At 43.8% G+C, this 19,462-nt stretch overlaps 1 protein-coding gene across 8 annotated transcripts in view; it reads left to right on the forward strand.

Annotated features, from left to right (window-relative positions):
• GPM6B (glycoprotein M6B) overlaps positions 1 to 18,525 on the forward strand; it is a 164,460-nt gene extending 145,935 nt beyond the window's left edge. For 3 of the 8 annotated variants that reach the window (XM_049873345.1, XM_049873347.1, XM_049873344.1), the window contains 6 exons: positions 4,820 to 5,006; positions 6,359 to 6,515; positions 11,143 to 11,314; positions 12,601 to 12,674; positions 13,694 to 13,759; positions 14,750 to 16,395. In XM_049873345.1, the coding sequence (XP_049729302.1) occupies positions 4,820 to 5,006; positions 6,359 to 6,515; positions 11,143 to 11,314; positions 12,601 to 12,674; positions 13,694 to 13,759; positions 14,750 to 14,830 (737 nt within the window). In that variant the 3' untranslated portion in view covers positions 14,831 to 16,395. Of the gene's footprint in view, positions 1 to 4,819; positions 5,007 to 6,358; positions 6,516 to 11,142; positions 11,315 to 12,600; positions 12,675 to 13,693; positions 13,760 to 14,749 lie in introns of all 8 variants that reach the window. The other 5 variants (XM_049873343.1, XM_049873342.1, XM_049873348.1 and 2 more) reach the window with 4 other exon arrangements.
• Positions 18,526 to 19,462: the final 937 nt, after the last annotated feature.

The raw sequence follows: 19,462 nt of genomic DNA on the forward strand, positions 1-19,462 counted from the left end.
ATGGATACTACCGTGAGTAATTGCCACTTCCTTTCAGAGTGAAGGGACAGTCATTAATTCAGTGGAGACACTGCAGAGCACATGGCTAGCCCTTTGATATAGTGTTTGATGACATGATAGGCAAGGTGACGTCTGCCTTTCTAGCTTGTATTTCTATTTAATACTATGAAATAAAACAGAATGCTACTGTAGGCGTACAAAGTCAGAAGAATCCCTCCTCTCACCTCCCATACAGATTCACCCAGGACCAGCTACAGAATTTGCAGGCCCAGTACAAAATGAAAATTCAGGTGTCCTTGTTCAAAAATTCTTAAGAATTTCAAGATGGCAACAGTAGAGCATGCAGCCAAGCCTGGGGCCCTGCATGATCGCACAGGCTGCTCACCCATGAGGCCGCCTGAACCCAGTCACCACCACTGCTTCTGCCGCTACCTCTGCCACATGCACGCCTACATGTATTTCAAGTTAGGAATGCTGTTAATTGGGGGCACTAGCAGTATTGAGATCAGATTTTAGAAAGGATGTTGAGCTTTTTCTTACTTTGTGCAGCAGTTTTGGTTTCTCTGGGATGTGAGGCATGCAACCAGATCACCCCACTGGTCAAAGATCTCTTACGCACTGCAGATAGAGATGGCTTCTAGACTGACATGCAAAGCACAATGGGTAGTGATCCACTTACATATGGTTAGAGCCACACCATACATGCAATTTTAGCCCTGCAGATGACTGGTCAGCCAAGCCAGAATAAGCTCTGTATCCTACTGTGTTATTTCCTATAAATTTTTCCCATGTTGTATGCTGCAAGCTTCTAGCGGCATTGGCTGGCAGGGTCCGTAAGAGTTTTAGCTGTGTGGGTGGAACAAAGATGACTAAGATGATTTCTGTTCTGTGGGAGCCAGAGTTGCTATAAGCAAACTCACTGCCGAGGAGTCAATTCCAACTCATAGGGTCCCTAAGCCCCAGAGGGTTTCCAAGGCTGTAAGCTTTACAGAAGCAGACTATCACATCTTTCTCTTGAGAACTGGTAAGTTCGAACAGCCAACCTTCCGGTCAGCAGCTGAGCACTTAACCACTGTGCCACCAGGGCTCCTAGAGTTCCAATAGCCACAAATAAAATCATCTGCTGAAAACGTAAATGCATCGGCAGTACATTAATCTGCTGAGAGGGTGTGATTCACTGAAGCGATACCCCAAATTCTTGAGTCCCTGGTTTTCCCTGCTGTTATAAAACTGGACCCACAGCACAGGGCGTATAAATGGGAGGGAAACTGTAGTCTTGATCTGGTGGTGAGTTTGTGACTGAAAAGCATCATTCTTCTAACCCTGCTTGTCTTTTCGAGCCAGTGAGCAGCTGTGATATTTCCTTTGAAAGAAGCAGAATGCTATAACCCTTTGGATGAAAGAATGTTTTGAAGTGGCATCTGTGGATTTGGAGGGATGAGTTCTATTATTAAAGGGCATAATCATATCCCATAACACCCAGCCAAACTCCAAATAATGGGAAGGGATTTGGGTTTATTAAAATATAGATACACAACAGAAAATATTCAGAAATTAATGAGCATTTTATGAGATTATCATCAGTGTCACCATGTCAGCTGTTTAGGTACTCTTCATAGTAGGTCTTGCTGTAGGGAGCCTTTCTGGATACCTCTCCAGTATGAATTGTGTTCCCTGCTCTCCTCCCTTCTCCCCATCCTCTCTGCCCACCATCCACCAGCTCCCCAGCAGCCTGTATCTGGGTATTCAGCACACTGTACTATAATAATAATTTGCCTGCTGGCAACACTAGACTGACCTCCTTGAAGGCAAAGATGGTGTCTGATTTCATATTTGTAGCCCCAGTACAACAAAGCACAGTACTGGGCAACCAGTAAGTCTTCAAAAAGTACTGAATTAATGGAATCAAAAGTAGGGCCGAGTTAGAAAATTGAATATGTTGTAAGTCAAAATGTATTTTCCAAAACAATGTTCTGTGATGATGGAATGTTCTAGACCCACACTGTCCAATATGGTGGACAGTGGCCATGTGTAGCTATTGAGCATGTGAAATGTGGCTAGTGAGAGTAAAGAACTGAATTTTTAATTTTATTTAGTTTTGAATACTTTCAGTATAAATTGTCACACGTGCTAGTGGAGACCACATTGGACATCACAGTCCCAAAGCCACATGTCTCCAATAAGGACAAGATACAACTGCTTTAGCCAGGGAAGTGGGCAGTCCTGTTCTTAACATCATCATAGAGGCTGAGCATGGGGGAAGTTGTGAATGATACAACACACAAATCGCTCTGTTTTCTCTTTATTAACATGATGCCTTAAGGCCAAGGACATTCGTTGCCCTTGGTTTGGGAGCCTGGAGAGAATTTGGGCTTTTTGTTGCATCCCTTGCCCCCCAGAAAGTCATATGACAGATAGGAATTGAGCTCCACCATCCGTCTCTGTTCACGTCTCTCAAACCATCTTGTTACCAAATTTTTATTTAAAAAAAAATTTTTTTTTGATGGCACGTGTTTTCAATATTGGAATGCATGCTTACTAATTGAGTGTGTTTAAATTTTTGGTTGGTAATATGGATTTTGAGAAATATGATCTGTATTTTTTTTTAAATACAATCTACCAATGAGGTGAGTGGCACTTGGGCGCCACCGATCTGTGGTATGCAGTATACCAGTGGGAACTAGATGTATAATTTATTGCAGACGCCTTTCCATCAGGTTACACAGGGAAGCTCGGGCTTTCCAAATATGACACAGAAAAACCAAAACAAATCCATCAGGTCTCCCTAACTATAACGCAGGAAAGCCCTAATTATGCTTGCAAGCTTTATTTCACAGAAATAAAGGAGAAAAAGCCAAAAGTTTACAAAACTAACACATCCAGGAAGCATCATCTAATAGAATGCTCAGCCTACACAACAATTACACAACAATGAGGCTCTAACTTCTGTCTGCTGAGCTTCGCGCATTTCAAAAAGGGCCCGTGTTGATGCTAAACGCATTAGAGCTAAATGCATTAGAGCCAGAGCCCTGGTTGCCCAGTGGTTAAGAGCTACAGCTGCTAACCCAAAAATTTGGCAGTTCAAATACATCAGCTGCTCCTTGGAAATCCTATGGGGCAGTTCTGCTCTGTCCTGTGGGGTCGCTATGAGTCAGAACTGCCTCAACAGCAGCGGGTTTTTGGTTATGAAGGTCCAGAGGCATAAAAAGTGGCTGGTATACAGTTACACCAATGGTAACGAAAGGGTTATTAATGTACTGACTTGCTAGTGATCTTGAACTGGTATTGTGTACCAGTTCCCATTTTATGTAGTTTCATAAATCGATTTGGGGGGAAGAGTTAGTCTTCCTGAAAACAGCTGGTCATCTATTGCAATAAAAGGAAACACAGCTTTCTTAGGAAGCTCTGACACTTGATATTTTCCAGTGAGCTAAAGAGAAATCTGGTAATGAGAGTTCTTAGTTACTGCTCTTGGGAGGTTTAAGCAAATGCCAATTTAGGTTGGAGTGTTCATCGAAATGGAAAAGTCCATCTCTGTTTTTTGTGCTGGCTGGTCTCTCCCTGCCTCCTAGGAAGGCCATTTGGGCGAAAGAACATTAGCTGGCTTAATGTTCTTGCCCTGGAGTAATGAAATGCTCTTGATTACTGTTAAGCACCATAATGCATTTAAAGTTCGATTCCCGACAACCCATTTACTTAAGGGTCTGGATAATATAAACAGGGACGGGAGGTCAAGAGTGGTCCTGGCATTATCCCGAGGCCAGTACTGCTTTACTGAAATACAAATGTTTCTCCGGATGGAAAAATGTCACCTGGCTCTGCCAAGGACATCGGCTGGACATCTCAAGTAAAAGTTTATTTTAAAAATGAATAAAAAATCTCATTCTTCACAAGTTTGAGAGGGAATTGTGGCTCTCTCCTTCATTTCCCTTCATGGATGCTCATTTTTTGCTTTTTTTTTTTTCATTTTTTTTTTTTTTCTCGTCAAGCACTTACTAAAAAACGCCCACCAGTTCTCACTTCTTTCTCTGAACTGTGTGTTGGGATGGGGGTGGATGCAGGCGAGGGAGGGAGGAGGTGGAAGGACTATGAATAAATTGCTTAGACTGGCCTGAACTGGGGAGCATTTTTATTAAAGAGTGAGGTCACTTCTGATACTGACTTGAGTGGAACGTGAGTGATCCACTTGAGTGAATCTTGATGACCTAGTACTTCACTGAGGTAAGAGACCCAAATACCCTTTATCTTTCCAAAATGATCACGTTGATATTTTTCTGAGCCTAGCAACGGTGTAATTCCTGTATTTGATTCTTCTGGCTGCTGAAGAGGCCAAAGGCTCCAGGCAAGCCATTGGCTGCTTTGGAAATAGACATACTTAAAACCCAGAGGGATGAGCTTTGGGCAAACGTGACTGCTGCTTTTCTTCACTGAGCCGAAGCATCACGATTATCCTCACTTTGGACTTGGCTAGTGGAATGAGTGCTCCTCATTATCACTAGAGTCCCTCCATGAATCAGGAAGCTCTAGAATCATGACTTAGTCCATAGCTATTTGCCAGTTGACTGCTCTGCCATTAACTACCTTTCTGGACCCTGGGCAAGTTAAGCTACCTTCCCTCTTAGAGCCCAGGGCTCTCACCCACAGAATGTGAGGTGATAATCACTAGTCCAATAATACTGGCCGTTGGGATATGGAGGTATTAGCCATAGCACAGTAAGGGGAAGAGGTAAAGTTGAGACTTCTCTGCTGATGTGGGGTGTTCATGAAGACCTGAGGCATCTTGTCCATAATGGCTGCATTTTCTCTTCTTTGGGCCCAGGCTGCTTCGAATGCTGCATCAAGTGTCTGGGAGGAGTCCCCTATGCCTCCCTGGTGGCCACCATCCTCTGCTTCTCTGGGGTCGCCTTATTCTGTGGATGCGGGCATGTGGCTCTCGCTGGCACTGTGGCGATTCTTGAGCAACACTTCTCGACCAACACCAGTGACCATGCTTTGCTGAGTGAGGTGTAAGTACCTGCTTCCCTTTAAGAATGTATTTCAAAAGCAACCAGCTTACGATGATTTCAGAGGTGCTCTCCTGACAGAATACTGACGCTTTTGCCTAAAGCTCACTGTATGTAGATAGAAACAGGTCTTTGAGGGAAGGAAAAGGAAAGGGCCCAGGCACAGTCAGTGTTTGGAACCCGGGATGGGTCCCACCTGGGATTGGTAAGGACATTCTGACCACAGTAGCCATGGACTTGGGGGATTGTGGTAAAGGAGTAAGTTGACGCTGCTAGTCATCACCCCAGAGAGTTAGCAATGCTCCTGAGTAACAGGCACCTTAGTTTTCTCACTGGAAATGTCCATCACTCGAATGAGAGGAAACCCTTTGAGGACTGACACCAACTCTAAGTGGACAGGAACAGTATTTTAACATTGACTCTTCTGCCAGAAGACAAATCCCAGGGCAGCCTCAATGCAGAAAAGGGGAAGTTCCGGGGCTTAGGCCACAATCTCTGACATCCCATTCTGGAATCATTCTCAGTGGAGTCTCAACACTACCACGCATAGATTCTCTTAGCTGTGCCTGCTTAGCAGTAATATGCTTATTGCCTTCAGATATTTTCCCTTGTCTTCATTTCCTTCAGTATTTTCTTTTTCTCTGTTTGAATCGCAGAGATTCACAGTGCTTAGTATCTTGTGATTGTGAGAAACTGTCCCACCAGCATGAAACCAACCCCACTGCTGTCAAGTGGATTCCGGACAGAGTAGTACTGCCCCATAGGGTTTCCAAGGCTGTAAATCTTTACAGAAGCAGACTGCCACATCTTTTTCCTGTGGAGCCACTGGGTGGGTTTGAACTGTGGACCTCTCGTTTAGCAGCTGAGTGCTTAATCACTGTGCCACCAGGGCTCCTCCAGACTGAAAAAGACATGAATGAATTTTTATGGAGCAATAATGGAAGATAAGTTAGAAGAGTCTTTAGGAATTTTATTCTTTATTATTTGTTCATAAATGACATCTGAAGTAATGAGCAAGGGGGGAGAAGTTATAGGAGAGATCAAACAGGACAAGGGATTCAGTGAGGGCCAAGTATGGGCAAAGAAGACCAAGACATATTTGCCAATACTGGATCTGGGAAAGCTGTATTGATTTAATTAATTAATGAGCCAGAGATCTCAATTAGTGGCTCTCTACCTTTTGGGAGCTTTTAAAAACCCCCACACCCATGTCTCACTCCAGACCAATTCAGTCATAATCTCTGTGAGTGGGACCGAGGTCCCAGTATTTTTTAAAGCTCCTGGGTGACTCCAATGGCAGTCTTTCCCTCACACTGTGAAGTTAACATCTCAGGATCTCTGCTTTCTTTTCATAGAATCCAGCTGATGCAGTATGTCATCTACGGAATTGCGTCCTTTTTCTTCTTGTACGGGATCATTCTGCTGGCAGAAGGCTTTTACACCACAAGTGCAGTGAAGGAACTGCACGGTGAGTTTAAAACCACCGCCTGTGGCCGATGCATCAGCGGAATGGTGAGTACGATCTCTTCTGAGAACCAACAGCCACTGTCCGAGAGCCTCGTTGTGATATATTTGTCTGTATTTGGTGAAAGTCGTGATCTAATCCAGAGTGGATGGATGGTCCATGACCCAAATCTTGTTTTTCCCAATTTAGCATTAGAAATTAGAAAACCTTCAACAGGTTGTTGATAATAAATTAAAAGCTCTGGCTGGTAGTATTAAATCAAATGTTTCTCTTACGAATGTACAGGTATTAGTTTACTGGTGATTTTTTTTTTTTCAAATGAAAAGTTACCATTATGGAAGGAGGTAATTCTCATATTGTCTTAATCCTCCTTTTTGTTTGTTTTTGAATATGGATCGTGGCCATAAAGACTTAAGTGCTAGTATAAATCGTCGCAATCCTTCTGGAAGTATTTACAAAGTAGCTACTGGAGCCTTTGTCGATCACCGGGAGGACAAAGATTAAAACACTGGCTCCTGTCCTCAGAGAGCTTACAGTCTAAGGCAGGTGTTGGCAAACTACAGCTTGTGGGCCAAATCTGACTCACTACCTGTTTTTGTATGGCCATGAGCTAAGAATGGATTTTCCATTTTTCAAATGGTTAAACAACAACAAAGGAAGACTATTTCATGATGTCAGAAAATTATAACCTGGCTAGGCAGTGGGGTGGAGGAATGGGGACAGATTCAGACTGGGGGATATGGACTCCTGAGGACTGGCTACGTGGTGTGAGGGTGAGACGAGGGGTAAAGGCCATGTCTCTGGTTGGGCAGCATGATGAAGAGGGTGTGTGTCATTAGGGCGAGGCCTGCAGGGAGAGGATGGAGGCCGTGGTTTCAGCAGGGTCCAGACAGAGTTGTCAGGAGAGTCATATAGATTGCTGGGGCAGGGATTTCTAAGAACACTCTGGGCTGGAGATGATGGAGGTAAGTTATCAGTGTAAGAGTGGTGGGCATGAACAAATTCACACACAGAAGTGGGAGGGAGGAAAGAGCTGGGGGCACGCAACATCTGATACGCAGAAGAAAAGGAGCTTGAGTGGCAAATTAAGGAAGAACGGCCAGAAAGGTAAGCAATGCCCTGTTCAAAGGAATTCAAAGGAGGCGGCGGAAGCCACGGAGACGCTGCCAAGGGCCCAGATAATGAGGAAACCTCAGGTCCTGTCTACATGTCACTGCTCTCTGAAATGCCAACTTGAAGCCGCCAGTGCAGCCAGGGGCCGAGGCTCTTCCCCAGAGCTCTCAGGAAATGCCTGGGAAAGCCCAAGGCAGTGTCCTCATCCAGCTCTACTGGTTCCACCCCTGCTCTGCCCTCCAGCAGGCTGTCTCCTGCCATCTTGAGCTGGTTTCCTCTCAGGCTGGTGCTCTGTTCTGTACCACTGTGCTCCAACTGACGTTGTTGTCATTAGCTGCCATCCAGTTGGCCCCCAACTCATGGATACCCCATGCACAATGGAACAAAACACTGCCCAGTCCTGCACTATCCCCATGATCAGTTGTGGATGGGACTGTTGTGATCCATAGGGTTCTCATTGGCTGATTTTCAAAAGTAGATCACCAGGCCTTTCTTCCTAGTCCTTCTTAGCCTGGAAGCTCTGCTGAAACCTGTTCAGCATCACAGCTACATGCAAACCTCCACCAACAGATGGGTGGTGGCTGCGCATGAGGTGCATTGGCTGGGAATCAAACCCAGGTCTCCCGCATGGCAGGTGAGAATTCTCCCACAGAACACAGACATGGCCAATCCTTAATTTCCCACCACACAACTAAGAAAAACCCAGCAAACTAAGAGCAGGCTATAAATGTAACCAAGTCTGACTGAGGGCGGGCGCCTACAAGAGGGAGATGGCAATGCAGACAGCTCTGGTTAGGCCTACAGGCCTGGCCCCTCACAGGCCCCGCGTGCCCCTGTGGTGGGGAGGAGGTGGCTTTCTCATGTCAGCTGTGCCTTGCAGCATGCATGGGCCCAGCTTCAGACCTGCTTTCCGCCCCAGACCTGCTCCCCTGAAGAGAAACCGCACCTCAGGACAGTCCATCAGGACACGATGTACAGCGGGATCTGTGGCCACACTATAAAGCACATTTGTAGGACTTCAGAACTGACCAGCAGGGCTTAGGCCCTCTGTCTGGGCCCCTTTCAGGTCCCGCTGCTAATCTCCCATGGGTAACTGATTAAACAAGAACACACATACACATGTATGTGGACGTACACGCACACATGCACACACCTCTCTCAAGGGCCAATAATCTCTCCACAGAGAGTGTCATTTGGTGCTATTTCAGGAAACCATGTTCCTAAAAGAAGCGATCTGCAGAGATGAAATATTGATGGCTGAGCGATTCAGTTCCTTGTTGATTTGAACCTCTCCAATCCTAGATGCCAAATAGGGTCCTCAGTTTGCCTTGGCGCACGCGTGTGTTTTAGGAGAAAGTTTCCCTAGCAAGTTAGATTCCCATTTTTAACAATTTTTACACAACTTGTTCCATGACGTTGGTTACATTTCTTACAATGTGTCAGATGGTGGGAGAGCACGTGTGCTCGAGGAAGAGGAAGGGGTGGGGATTCATTGGGGGGCCCTCTGTACCACAGGGCCACTGGAGGGCTCCCCCACTCCTCTCTCAATCCCACAGCCCCCTTTGAGCTGTTGTATGTATTCGATTCTGTTTGAGGAAAGGTCTGTTGGAAAGCTGTGGTTGCACGGATAGGGCCTGGGTCATCTTCACCCACTTCATCATTGATTAGTCCTGTGCCATCTGCATCACTGGTCCCTCCTGCCTCACGTGCTCTGGATTCATGGCGTTGACTTGCCTTAGAGCATATTAGGGAAACAGAGGTGACTGGGGAGGGGTGATGATGGGCTAGAGCAACAAGCCCATTACTGCAGGGGCCCAGCTGTGCAAAGCAGAGGAAGACTCCTGTCTGCCCAGCAAGGAGAACACAGCTGCCCCCTGGAGACCTCCTCCCATTAGTCCCGTGTGGGAGGCCTTTGACCTGCCGCTCACTGAATGCTGGAGGCCACCACGGAATGGCTCCCCAGGGTGCTTTCTTCACTGGGCACTGGTCTTCCCTCTGGAGCCCTGAGCATGGTGGGAAGGGAAGGCTGGCCAAGGCAAGAAACCACCCTTTTGCAAGTGTTTGTGGTGGTATTTAAAAAAAAGTCAAGTTGTCTTTGGAAGGGAAAGAAAAGGAAACCCTAGTCTGGAGCGGTGGTTCTGTAGGCATTGAAGAGGAGGGCGGGTGAAAGTGTGCAGAACGGTGTCTTTTACTATTTGGAGGGACGCGGAGCTTCCGAAAGGGTCAGCATTCTTGAAATAAGGTGGAAAAGTGACCTGTTCCTGCAGTTTTCTGGGGTGGCCAACAGGAGGCGCCCTGTTTGAGTGACCCCTGGCCGACCACCCCTTATCCAGGTATGTCATGCAGTATGGAGAGTTACGTGGAATCTTCAGGTCTTCACTATCAGCTTCAAAAAATAAACGCCAAACTAAGAGAGCTCCAAGCTCACGCCCACACGCCCTGTGGGTGCACATTCTGAGAATATAAATACCATGACGTTTTTGAGGCAGCCTTTCAAAGCTCTGAGAATTGGTAGTCAAGACAGAAGGTTATGAAGAAAATAAGGCAATATGATTATCTTCTTCCTGAAGTTGCCCATGGCAATGTGTGGGTGAACAGGAGGATTTTTTCCCCTAAGCCATTGCTTTGCTTGCAAAGCTGCTGTGAATCTTAAAGACTAAAGAAAACTAGAGGGAAATGAGAATTTTTTCAGATCACTGTGCGTTAAGCTTGTATTCAAGGCCATCTCGAACTTTTAGTAAAGGTTCAAGTATCGAGTGCTCTTAGTAATTTCACAGGATCACGAAACAAGTGACGTTCTTTTGGAGAGTGCTTCCTGTGGCCATTGCTATTTCCCGTTATGCTGCCCACCCGTTACGTACAATAAAGGCGATTTTGGAGAAGGTGATATGAAGCTATAATTCGGTGGCCTGTGAAAGCACCCAGAGACTCCCATGTTGAAGAGGATGCTGTGATTTTTCAGAGCCGGTGTTTAGAAAAAGCAACATGTGGGAGGCCGTGTCATTCATTCGCTTTGTGACCTTGGACAAGTGATGTCACCTCTTGGGGTCTCGTGTCCTTGTTAAGAGGGGATTGAAAAAGTCCAAGAAGTTGCTTCCAGCACTAACATTCTAGATCCTATAGTTATACCGCCAGTTGCCATCAAGTTGACTGCAATTATGACACCCCCGTGTGTGTCAGTGTAGAACTGTGCTCCACAGGGTTTTCAGTGGCTGATGTTTCCGAAGCAGATCACCAGGCTTTCCTTACAAGGCAGCACTGGGTGAACTCAAACCACTGACTTCTTAGTTAGCAGCTAAGTATGTTAACGGTTTGCACCACCCAGGGACTCCTATAGTTATGGAGAGCATGAGCCCCAGTCCCCGGCCACCAGCTCTCAGTTCTCCTGCTGTCCCTCCAGCACACCAGCTTTCCTTCTGGCCCATGGTAGCCTGGTCCATCCTCTGAGTGCATCCCACAGATTCGGTATTGTACCCAGAAATGCATCATCATTGCTCTCGGAGAATGTGTCTTGCTGGTTTCAGTGATGATTCTTTCTTCTTCCTCTCGTTCTTGGCTTAGTTTGTTTTCCTCACCTATGTGCTTGGAGTGGCCTGGCTGGGAGTCTTTGGTTTCTCTGCGGTGCCCGTGTTTATGTTCTATAACATATGGTCAACCTGTGAAGTCATCAAGTCACCACAGACCAATGGGACGGCCAGCGTGGAGCAGATCTGTGTGGATATCCGGCAATACGGTACTCACTTTTAATTCCAATGAATTTTTTTCCTCCTGTGCATATGCCTGGGCATTCATTATTATGTGGGTGTGACTTTAATTGTTATCTGTTTCATACATTCTTCTGTTAGAATAGTTTATACTCTTTCCCAAAATTATGCTCCGTTTGCTGGATTGAACCATCACTTATGCTTTTAGTTGCTGAAGGGTCTCATTCAAGATTTTGTTATATTTTCAAGGTCAGTATGTTGTAAAAGAAGCTTGGTATAACACAAAACTGTATTGCAGTTCAGGCCAAAATAGTATTGTGTTAACTGTATAATTTAAGTAATTTGCACATCCAACTCTTTGAATCAAATTTTTTTTAATGACCAATTGCTTAAACTTTCGTGTATACTGAAAAACATAAGCATAAATCCAGAGGTATTTTAAAATCATCAGAATGCACCCCACAGAAGCCGTCTTTGGCTGCTCGAACCAGTGCAAACCTATTTTCTAATGAAGGCGAGCCTCACAAAGGGAAACTAAGGGAACTGTTGGTTCCTTTTCATAAACCACAGAGGCGCCACTGGACTGTCCTGTCAATTAATTTGAGACTCTTCTTCCCTGCTGAGCAAGAGAAGGCAGCATCCTCAGTAAGGGGTTTAATTAGTGCTTCTAGTCAGGATGGTGGGAAATCATGTTCTTGGTAGAAACAACTAGGGCAAGAGAGGTTTTCATTAGAATGAAAGAAGAAATTACTGTCCTTTCAGAACTTTTCTGGGGGGAGACAACCGTTTCATTTGGCTTTTTTTTTTTTTTCCCCATGTGGCTTATCCTCAACATCTTACCTTACAACATAATACGGAACTTTCCCAAAACCACCTGTCAGATTAATCTCATCTCCTAAAGACCAAGCTTGACAACACTGTTCTTTATAATGGATTACAGGTAGAGCCAAAAGTTGAATTTTAAATGTATTCATAAATGAATGTCTAGATATATATCATTGTCCTAACCCATTGCCATCGAGTCAATCTGACTCATAGCGACCCTACAGGACAGAGTAGAACTGCCTCATAGGGTTTCCAAGGAGCGTCCAGTGGATTCCAACAGCCAACCTTTTGGTTAGCAGCCGAGCTCTTTAACTGCTGTGCCACCAGGGATACATCACTGCCCTATTCCTTAAAAATAGTTCTGGCGAACCTTTTTTGCCAGAAATGATTACCAGTAATCGTCTTTATAAATCTTCTGTATTTGGATCCTTAAGAGCACGCACGGCGCACTGTAGCTTGCACTAACGTTCTACTGGGGTTCGTTTTGCAGGTATCATTCCTTGGAGTGCTTTCCCTGGGAAAATATGTGGCTCTGCCCTGGAGAACATCTGCAACACAAATGAGGTAAACCCAGCACAGGCCACAGGGCTCCTCCATCACCACTTCATAAATGAGGCTGAGAATGAATATTCTCCTAGGTAGAAAAGCAAGAGAGATGGCTACAGTGCCGTAAAGGACAGCTCTTTTGTATAGTTTCTTAAGACCAAACTCAATGTAATTATTGTCATCACTCAGCCATTTTTGACCTACAAAAACAGCCATCTCATATGGTCCAACCCATCTGTTGAGAGTCCCTAGGAATCAGTGAACTTTTCCTTTTGGCAATAATTTGGGAGTGATCCCAAAGCTGCAAGTCTGGAAATATATCTAGGTTCTTCTCTTTCCCACTTCAGAAAGATTTTTAAAGTAGAACACTGGTCACAGAACAAATGTAATTAGTTTTCATAGAAAAGCTTCCCCTGAATGTGCGTAAACCAAATTTTTATAAATGAAGCCACAGTTAATCGTTCATACTTCCAGAGGGAATTGGTATTATTTCTCATCCATCCTTAATTGCCAGTAAATCTTAACACTTTGGTTTAAAACCTCTCAGTCCTAGAATATTCTTCAGTCATTGGCTTATGTTTATAAAGCAAAATTCTCAAATGTACTGTGGGAGTTTGCATACTTAAGATTGTAAGGAATTTTGGGAAAGCAATGAGTTAAAAGAAAAATCAGCCCCTACTCCTCTAACTGGCTAGTCACTGTGTATGTTCTTAACATGGATTGGTGCAAAGCAGGGGCTCCCAACCTTTGCTGCACATTGCAGTCATCAAGGGAGCACTACAATGCACTGATGGCCAAGGCCCAGGCCCTGGTAGTCAGCTGCGACTGGTCTGGGTGCAGCCTGGGCATCAGAAAGTTGTACAGGCTGCCTGGGTGACCCTGGCATGCAGCCGGGCTTGAGAAGCAAGCTTGCAGAGAGCACACCTGCATCCAGCCTGGCAGAGAACAGCTGCAAGGAGAAGCAGCCCCCAGGGCAGGGTGGGTAGGCCATTTCATTCTGTACCCAATGCTCATGTCACTGCCCTGTTTCTTCCTAGTTCTACATGTCCTATCACCTGTTCATTGTGGCCTGTGCGGGAGCTGGTGCCACCGTCATTGCCCTGGTGAGTAACGGCCCCAGGATTGCCTGAGCCTAATGCCCCCCGCCTCCAGTCTATAATGACAGATTTCCCTTTCAGCTCTTACCAGCCTCCTGAAGCAAACAGTCCCGGCACTCAGCAGTGGTTAAATATCACCTGTGTAAAGGCAATGCACGCTCAGGTTTGCAGGAAGTACTAGCTGCCCTGACCCAGACTGTAGGTGATGCCATTTGGATTCTGTGGAAAGAAGAGAGGGTACCAACCAGGTACCTGGAGCACCTGTCGACTAGGGCTAGTGTATTGCTTTGTTGCATTCAGCCCTGAGTTCCAGACCTTCAGAAATAAATGGACAAATGCTCTCTTGAGGCATTGCCCATTTCCTTGCCAGGAATTCCTAACCTCCAAGTGGAAATATCCATCTGTGTATACATATACATATACATATATAGGCACACACATATACACACGTGTGTGTAATCTGGGGGGTTGATTTGTGATTTGAAGAAATCCAAACTAAGACTGGTAGAGCAAGGGGCAAATGTCAGCTGCTGTGAAATGAGTCGTTCCCAGTTTCAAAACATTAACTCATTTCTACTCATTACGGTCCAGGAAAACAAAACATAAACAAAGCCCGTCAAATCCCAGCGCTCCCTTGTTCTGGCTGCTGCTCTGGGCCGAGCACCAGGCAGGAAGGGGGCTAACTGCAGCTGACCAGGCCACTGGGAAAGATGGGGTTGGGGGATGAGGCACCTGGCGACACCTTTCTCCTGTTGTTGCCGCGGCTCTCAATCCCGCTCAGCCACAGCCAAGTCTTATCGTAAACTGACGCTGACTCGGAGGGCAGAGCCGAGGACTTGTACTGGGACATGAGAATAGTTTGAGTAGTTTAAGTGGGGAAGAGCCCCCGTGTGGGCGACGGTCCGGCAGCCCTCCCCCGCCTGACCCACGTAGCCGCGCCGGGCCTTGGCCCTCACTGCCTGTGTCTCACCGTCCTGTTTTGTTCTCTTCCACCAGCTGATCTACATGATGGCTACTACCTATAACTATGCCGTTTTGAAGTTTAAGAGTCGGGAAGATTGCTGCACTAAGTTCTAAGTTGCATAAGGCCAATAAAGAGCTTTAGAGAGCTATACTCTGTAGTGTGAAATATCACTGACACCCCAGACTAAAGCAGAGCTAGGTTTCTGCAGTTTTGTGACAGTAATTTGTAAATAGCTTTAGTAACCTGATTTCGCATGGTAGAGTAATAAAACGACTTACTGTACTCGAGTTACACAAAAATGAGATCTGGCTACTTCCACATTTTGAAAAGGATCAGTTATTTACTGACATTGGTGAGCAGCCATGGTGAAAAAATGATTGTTGAACTTAAACTTTCAGCAGTATCTCTAAATGCAGCATTAAGCCTTCAGAATGCCTGCATCTCCCGTTATTTCTGCTGGCTTGATAACCAGTTTCGGTGATGAAAACGGGCACTGAAGATGAAACAGAGAACCATGGTAATCTGGATTGTGTTTTGTCAGACTCTTTTTCTGGAAAACATTTTGCAAATATTTCAAATTTGATTTTTTCAAACATGTACGATCACCTGGTTCATTACCAAATAAATGGCACTAAAATAAGCCAGATGAAAATTTGCAGAGAAAGAAAAGCCACCCATTTGTTTGCTATGTGGACTTTGTGCACAACACAATCATTCCCCTTAGAGGCCCTTAAGTCGTCGCATTTTGGTGAGTAGTAACTGACTCCTTGTCCTTATAGCCAGCTCTCGAACTGCACGTAAGATTTTAATGGGAAGAGCAGTTGTGCCTGCATCAGAATGTCTCAGATAAGTTGAGAAGGAAATATGAACTGTCAGGAACTGGAGGTGTAGATTTATTTTGCAGGAAATATTGAGGAAAATAAATGAGAAAGAAGCGTTTGCCGCATCAACTGTAAAGAGTGATAATAAGGATTTTGACATTTTGTGAAATGCAATACTGGCAGTTATAAAATGAAAAATGTAGTTTCATTACTAAAAATGTGTTAACTCAAAGACTGCATGCTTTGCTTACAGTTCTTAATTTTGGTTTTTACATTCATTTAGTTTTCCCGTGTTAAATATGTAGTTTTTTTTTTTTAATTATTCTTATTTACCCAGAATAAACATTGTTCACACTTGTAGGCCTTTGGGGAAATTTATTTTCATCCACAGGTAGAAAAGATCTTTGCACCACACTTGTTTAAAAATAAAACCACATATTTCTGAACTTCTGCACTAGTCTTTGAAATTACTCTCAAATGGTAAAAAGCACCCTCTCGTGTTTCATTTTTGCTTTTTCCTAACAATAACTTCAGCCATTTTTTTTAAACGTTCATTATGTTTGTATACTAACGTTTCTTCAGCCTTTTAATATTGAGCGAAGGAGTAGAGCATGCTTTCAGTATCTGACCCCTCTGACGGCAGAATGACTATTAATACAGAATAACCTCCCCAGCCCTTTTAAAGCACAGACTGTCCCATCTGACTAGCAGCTTGCTTTGCCTTCTGACGTGCTCACTAGCCATCATGCTCACCCTTCTTTTCCAGATCCACTTCCTCATGATACTGTCTTCTAACTGGGCTTACTTAAAGGATGCAAGCAAAATGCAGGCTTACCAGGATAGCAAAGCAAAGGAGGAACAGGAACTGCAAGACATCCAGTCCCGGTCCAAAGAACAACTCAATTCTTACACATAAATGTAAAATGTGCCAGAGCGTTTCCGCCGAAGAACTGACAGCTCTGACAAACCACCAGACAGCTCTTCTGCGGTACAGATGTGTGTCCCACCTAACAAACTCCTGTACAAGGTCCAAACACTTCACTGTCTGTCTCAAGCTGCTGGGATGTATTTCTAGGAAAGCCTTCCAGTGGGTAAATCTTTTCCTTTAGAACAGATATTGGAGGTTTCATGTTAGCCATTTTAAAAGGCAACACTTTGACAAAACGATCGGTTCATCCTTTTGAAATCTGTGGCATGTTCACACTTAGGGCTAATCACACCAAGACAGGCCGCGGGATGAGTCATGCTCCTTGATAGGGACCTGTGATGTGCCAGCATCAAGGGATGTGACTGCAAACTCACACATGGCATCTGTCCTCAAATCAGTGTATCGATATAGGTCATAAGATGGCAGTTCCATTTCTGACAGCTGACATTACATTTCGGCTCATCAAAGGTAGTATGATTCTAGGTAGTATGATTCTTACAATTGACTTTTTTTTTTTTAATTAGCTGACTTTTTCCCCCCAAGTCCAGGACACATGAATTCCCTGAGCAGATCACAAGTCCATTTTTCAATAATGCTGAAATGAGCCACTAGAATGCTGTTGTACCTGCAGCTGAGTAAGCTGGGTTTTGACCCACTGACAAGCCTTCTGGAATCAATTTTATGATAGATTTCATTTTAATAAAATGGTAATGACCCAGTCATTGTCATTCTTCTTGGGAAATAGATGTCAGCTCTGCCTTACTGAGTATTTGCTTGAAATTTCTAAGAATTTATATTGCAACAGGAGACCCTAACTCCTTCACAGAATTTTGTTCCCATCAATGTTTTTCTCAATTACGAAGTGTTACCTTATTAAAATGACCACCATCATACACCATCCTTCAGTGGTCTGGGTAAGGAGTTTACAATTTCATACCAACCATCTAAAACCTAATTAAATAGACCACAGACCTCCTACTTTTATAGACTTGACTACTTAAGTAATTTAAATTAGGGTATTTATTTCATTTTTTCATATCTAGATCTTAGTTTCCTGGAATAACAAGGTTTGATGTTCAGTGAGAAAACTGCTTGAGTTTAATTAAGCCATTTGCAACAGAAACTTGCCTTTTAAATCTTTGTGTCCCGGAGCATTCAGTGACTCCGCGTATTGGGTGTTAGTGATGGTAAACTGTGTGGTGTTCTTTCTGAAATGATACATATAACCGTCAGGGCCATCAGTGCTTTTCAAGGGGGCTGCATTCTATAGTTAACTATGTATATTCCTGTTCAGAGTTAACCTGTGGTTGGCTGTTTCCTGGATTTTAAAACATATGTGTGCAGAAATGTATTAAAATGAAAGGAAGCATACCTTTATCAAGAAGCTATTAAAGAACATTCCTCAAGTATGATGATTTCATTTGGATTTTTTTCCTTGGTTAATGCCTACATGCCGATTTGGCGCTTTTTTCTTTGTTCATCGGGAGAAGCTCTCTTCTGTGTGGAACAGTTGTTGCCGACTAGCTTAGTGTTTCTTTTCCTGTTGCATGACAGACTTCAATATTTTTTTCCAGCAGTGGAGGTGCTGTTAGCATCCAGGCTCTCCTAGACGAGCAGTGTCTAAAGCCTAATTTTCCTTTTCTAATTCTGTTAGCTGTTGCCAGGAATTTTTGAAAGTTTTGTTTAAGTAGTCTAATATTTTTTATGTAAAAAGCATTAAATTTTGCTATGTATAAATTTTTGTAACCTAACAGTGAATCAATATTTTCTATCAGTGCCAAGGGCTTCCTGTAGTTCTATTCAAGTGTTACAATAATAAATATTTGTAGATAATAGTCGATACTTGTGTATGCTTATTTTAAAGATCTATTTAGGTGGAAACAGTTGTGGATGTACTGAGAGTCATAAATAAAATTATAGCTTCATTCACTTGCCTTTTTACCATACATAAATCCTTTCGTTGTCCTCGGTATGGTGTCACTTTTAAATACTGTGCACAATCGCGATTTCACACTTGCATGGAAATCAAGTCTGTAAGAGAGTGCTGCATGTTTCCCTGCTGACAAAAATCTCTTAAGTGAGAGCAATTTGAGACAATATTGTAACCCGCTGGGCTGTATACTCTGCATAAAGCATACCATTAGCACTTTGTAGTTCTGTGGGAAAGTAGAGAATTTTTCTGGCTAGCTTCTTCAACAAATAAAAGCCATATACCTGTGGGATTAGCACAAGGCTTAAACCTTCTCACTGACTGAGGAAAAGCAGAAGCGATGGAGAGCTATTTTGTGAAGGGTCGCTGTACCACTGGCTATTTTATACACCCGAAGTATAAACGTCTATCAGAAAGGCCAATTCAGGTATATACAAAATCTAGATCTAACAGTTCCTCTATAAAGCAGAAATAAATGAATTTCTTAGGATTTCATTTTCTAATCTGTTTACTTATCTGTCAGCATGACTGTACGCTGGCATTTCCCACACTTGACGTTTCTTAGTAAGCATCGGCCTTCGTCACTATTTCTTCGCTGACATTTCTAACCAAGGTGCTGACTCCAGATCATTGCGTCAAGCATGGCAGAACAATCAAGAACCCAATTAGCGTGCTATTTTTCACACTAAAACCTTTTTATGTAGCATTTTGTTCAACAATTCTTTAAGTTACATAAGTCACTTAAACTGGTGTGTGTAAAACACTGGCTAGGTAAGATCACATGCAGTGTCTTAATGGACAATAATCATGCCACAAAACATAGAAACTTCCAGAGGGTGGAGTAGAGATTTTTCCATTTCTATAGTTATTTTTTTTTTATAGTTATAAAAAATACCTTGTGAAATTTTACCTTTAAGAGATGACCATAAAGTCAAAAATTATAGGGGGGGGGGGACCTACTCATTTGAAAACCAAGGCATGAAAATAAGTCCATTCATTAAGAAGTGACCCAAAGAGTCCACAGTATTAAATTTAAAAAATTCCTTTTAGGGCTTTTTAATGGTAT

The sequence above is a fragment of the Elephas maximus genome, chromosome X, assembly GCF_024166365.1.
Source record: "Elephas maximus indicus isolate mEleMax1 chromosome X, mEleMax1 primary haplotype, whole genome shotgun sequence".
Lineage (NCBI taxonomy): Eukaryota > Metazoa > Chordata > Mammalia > Proboscidea > Elephantidae > Elephas > Elephas maximus.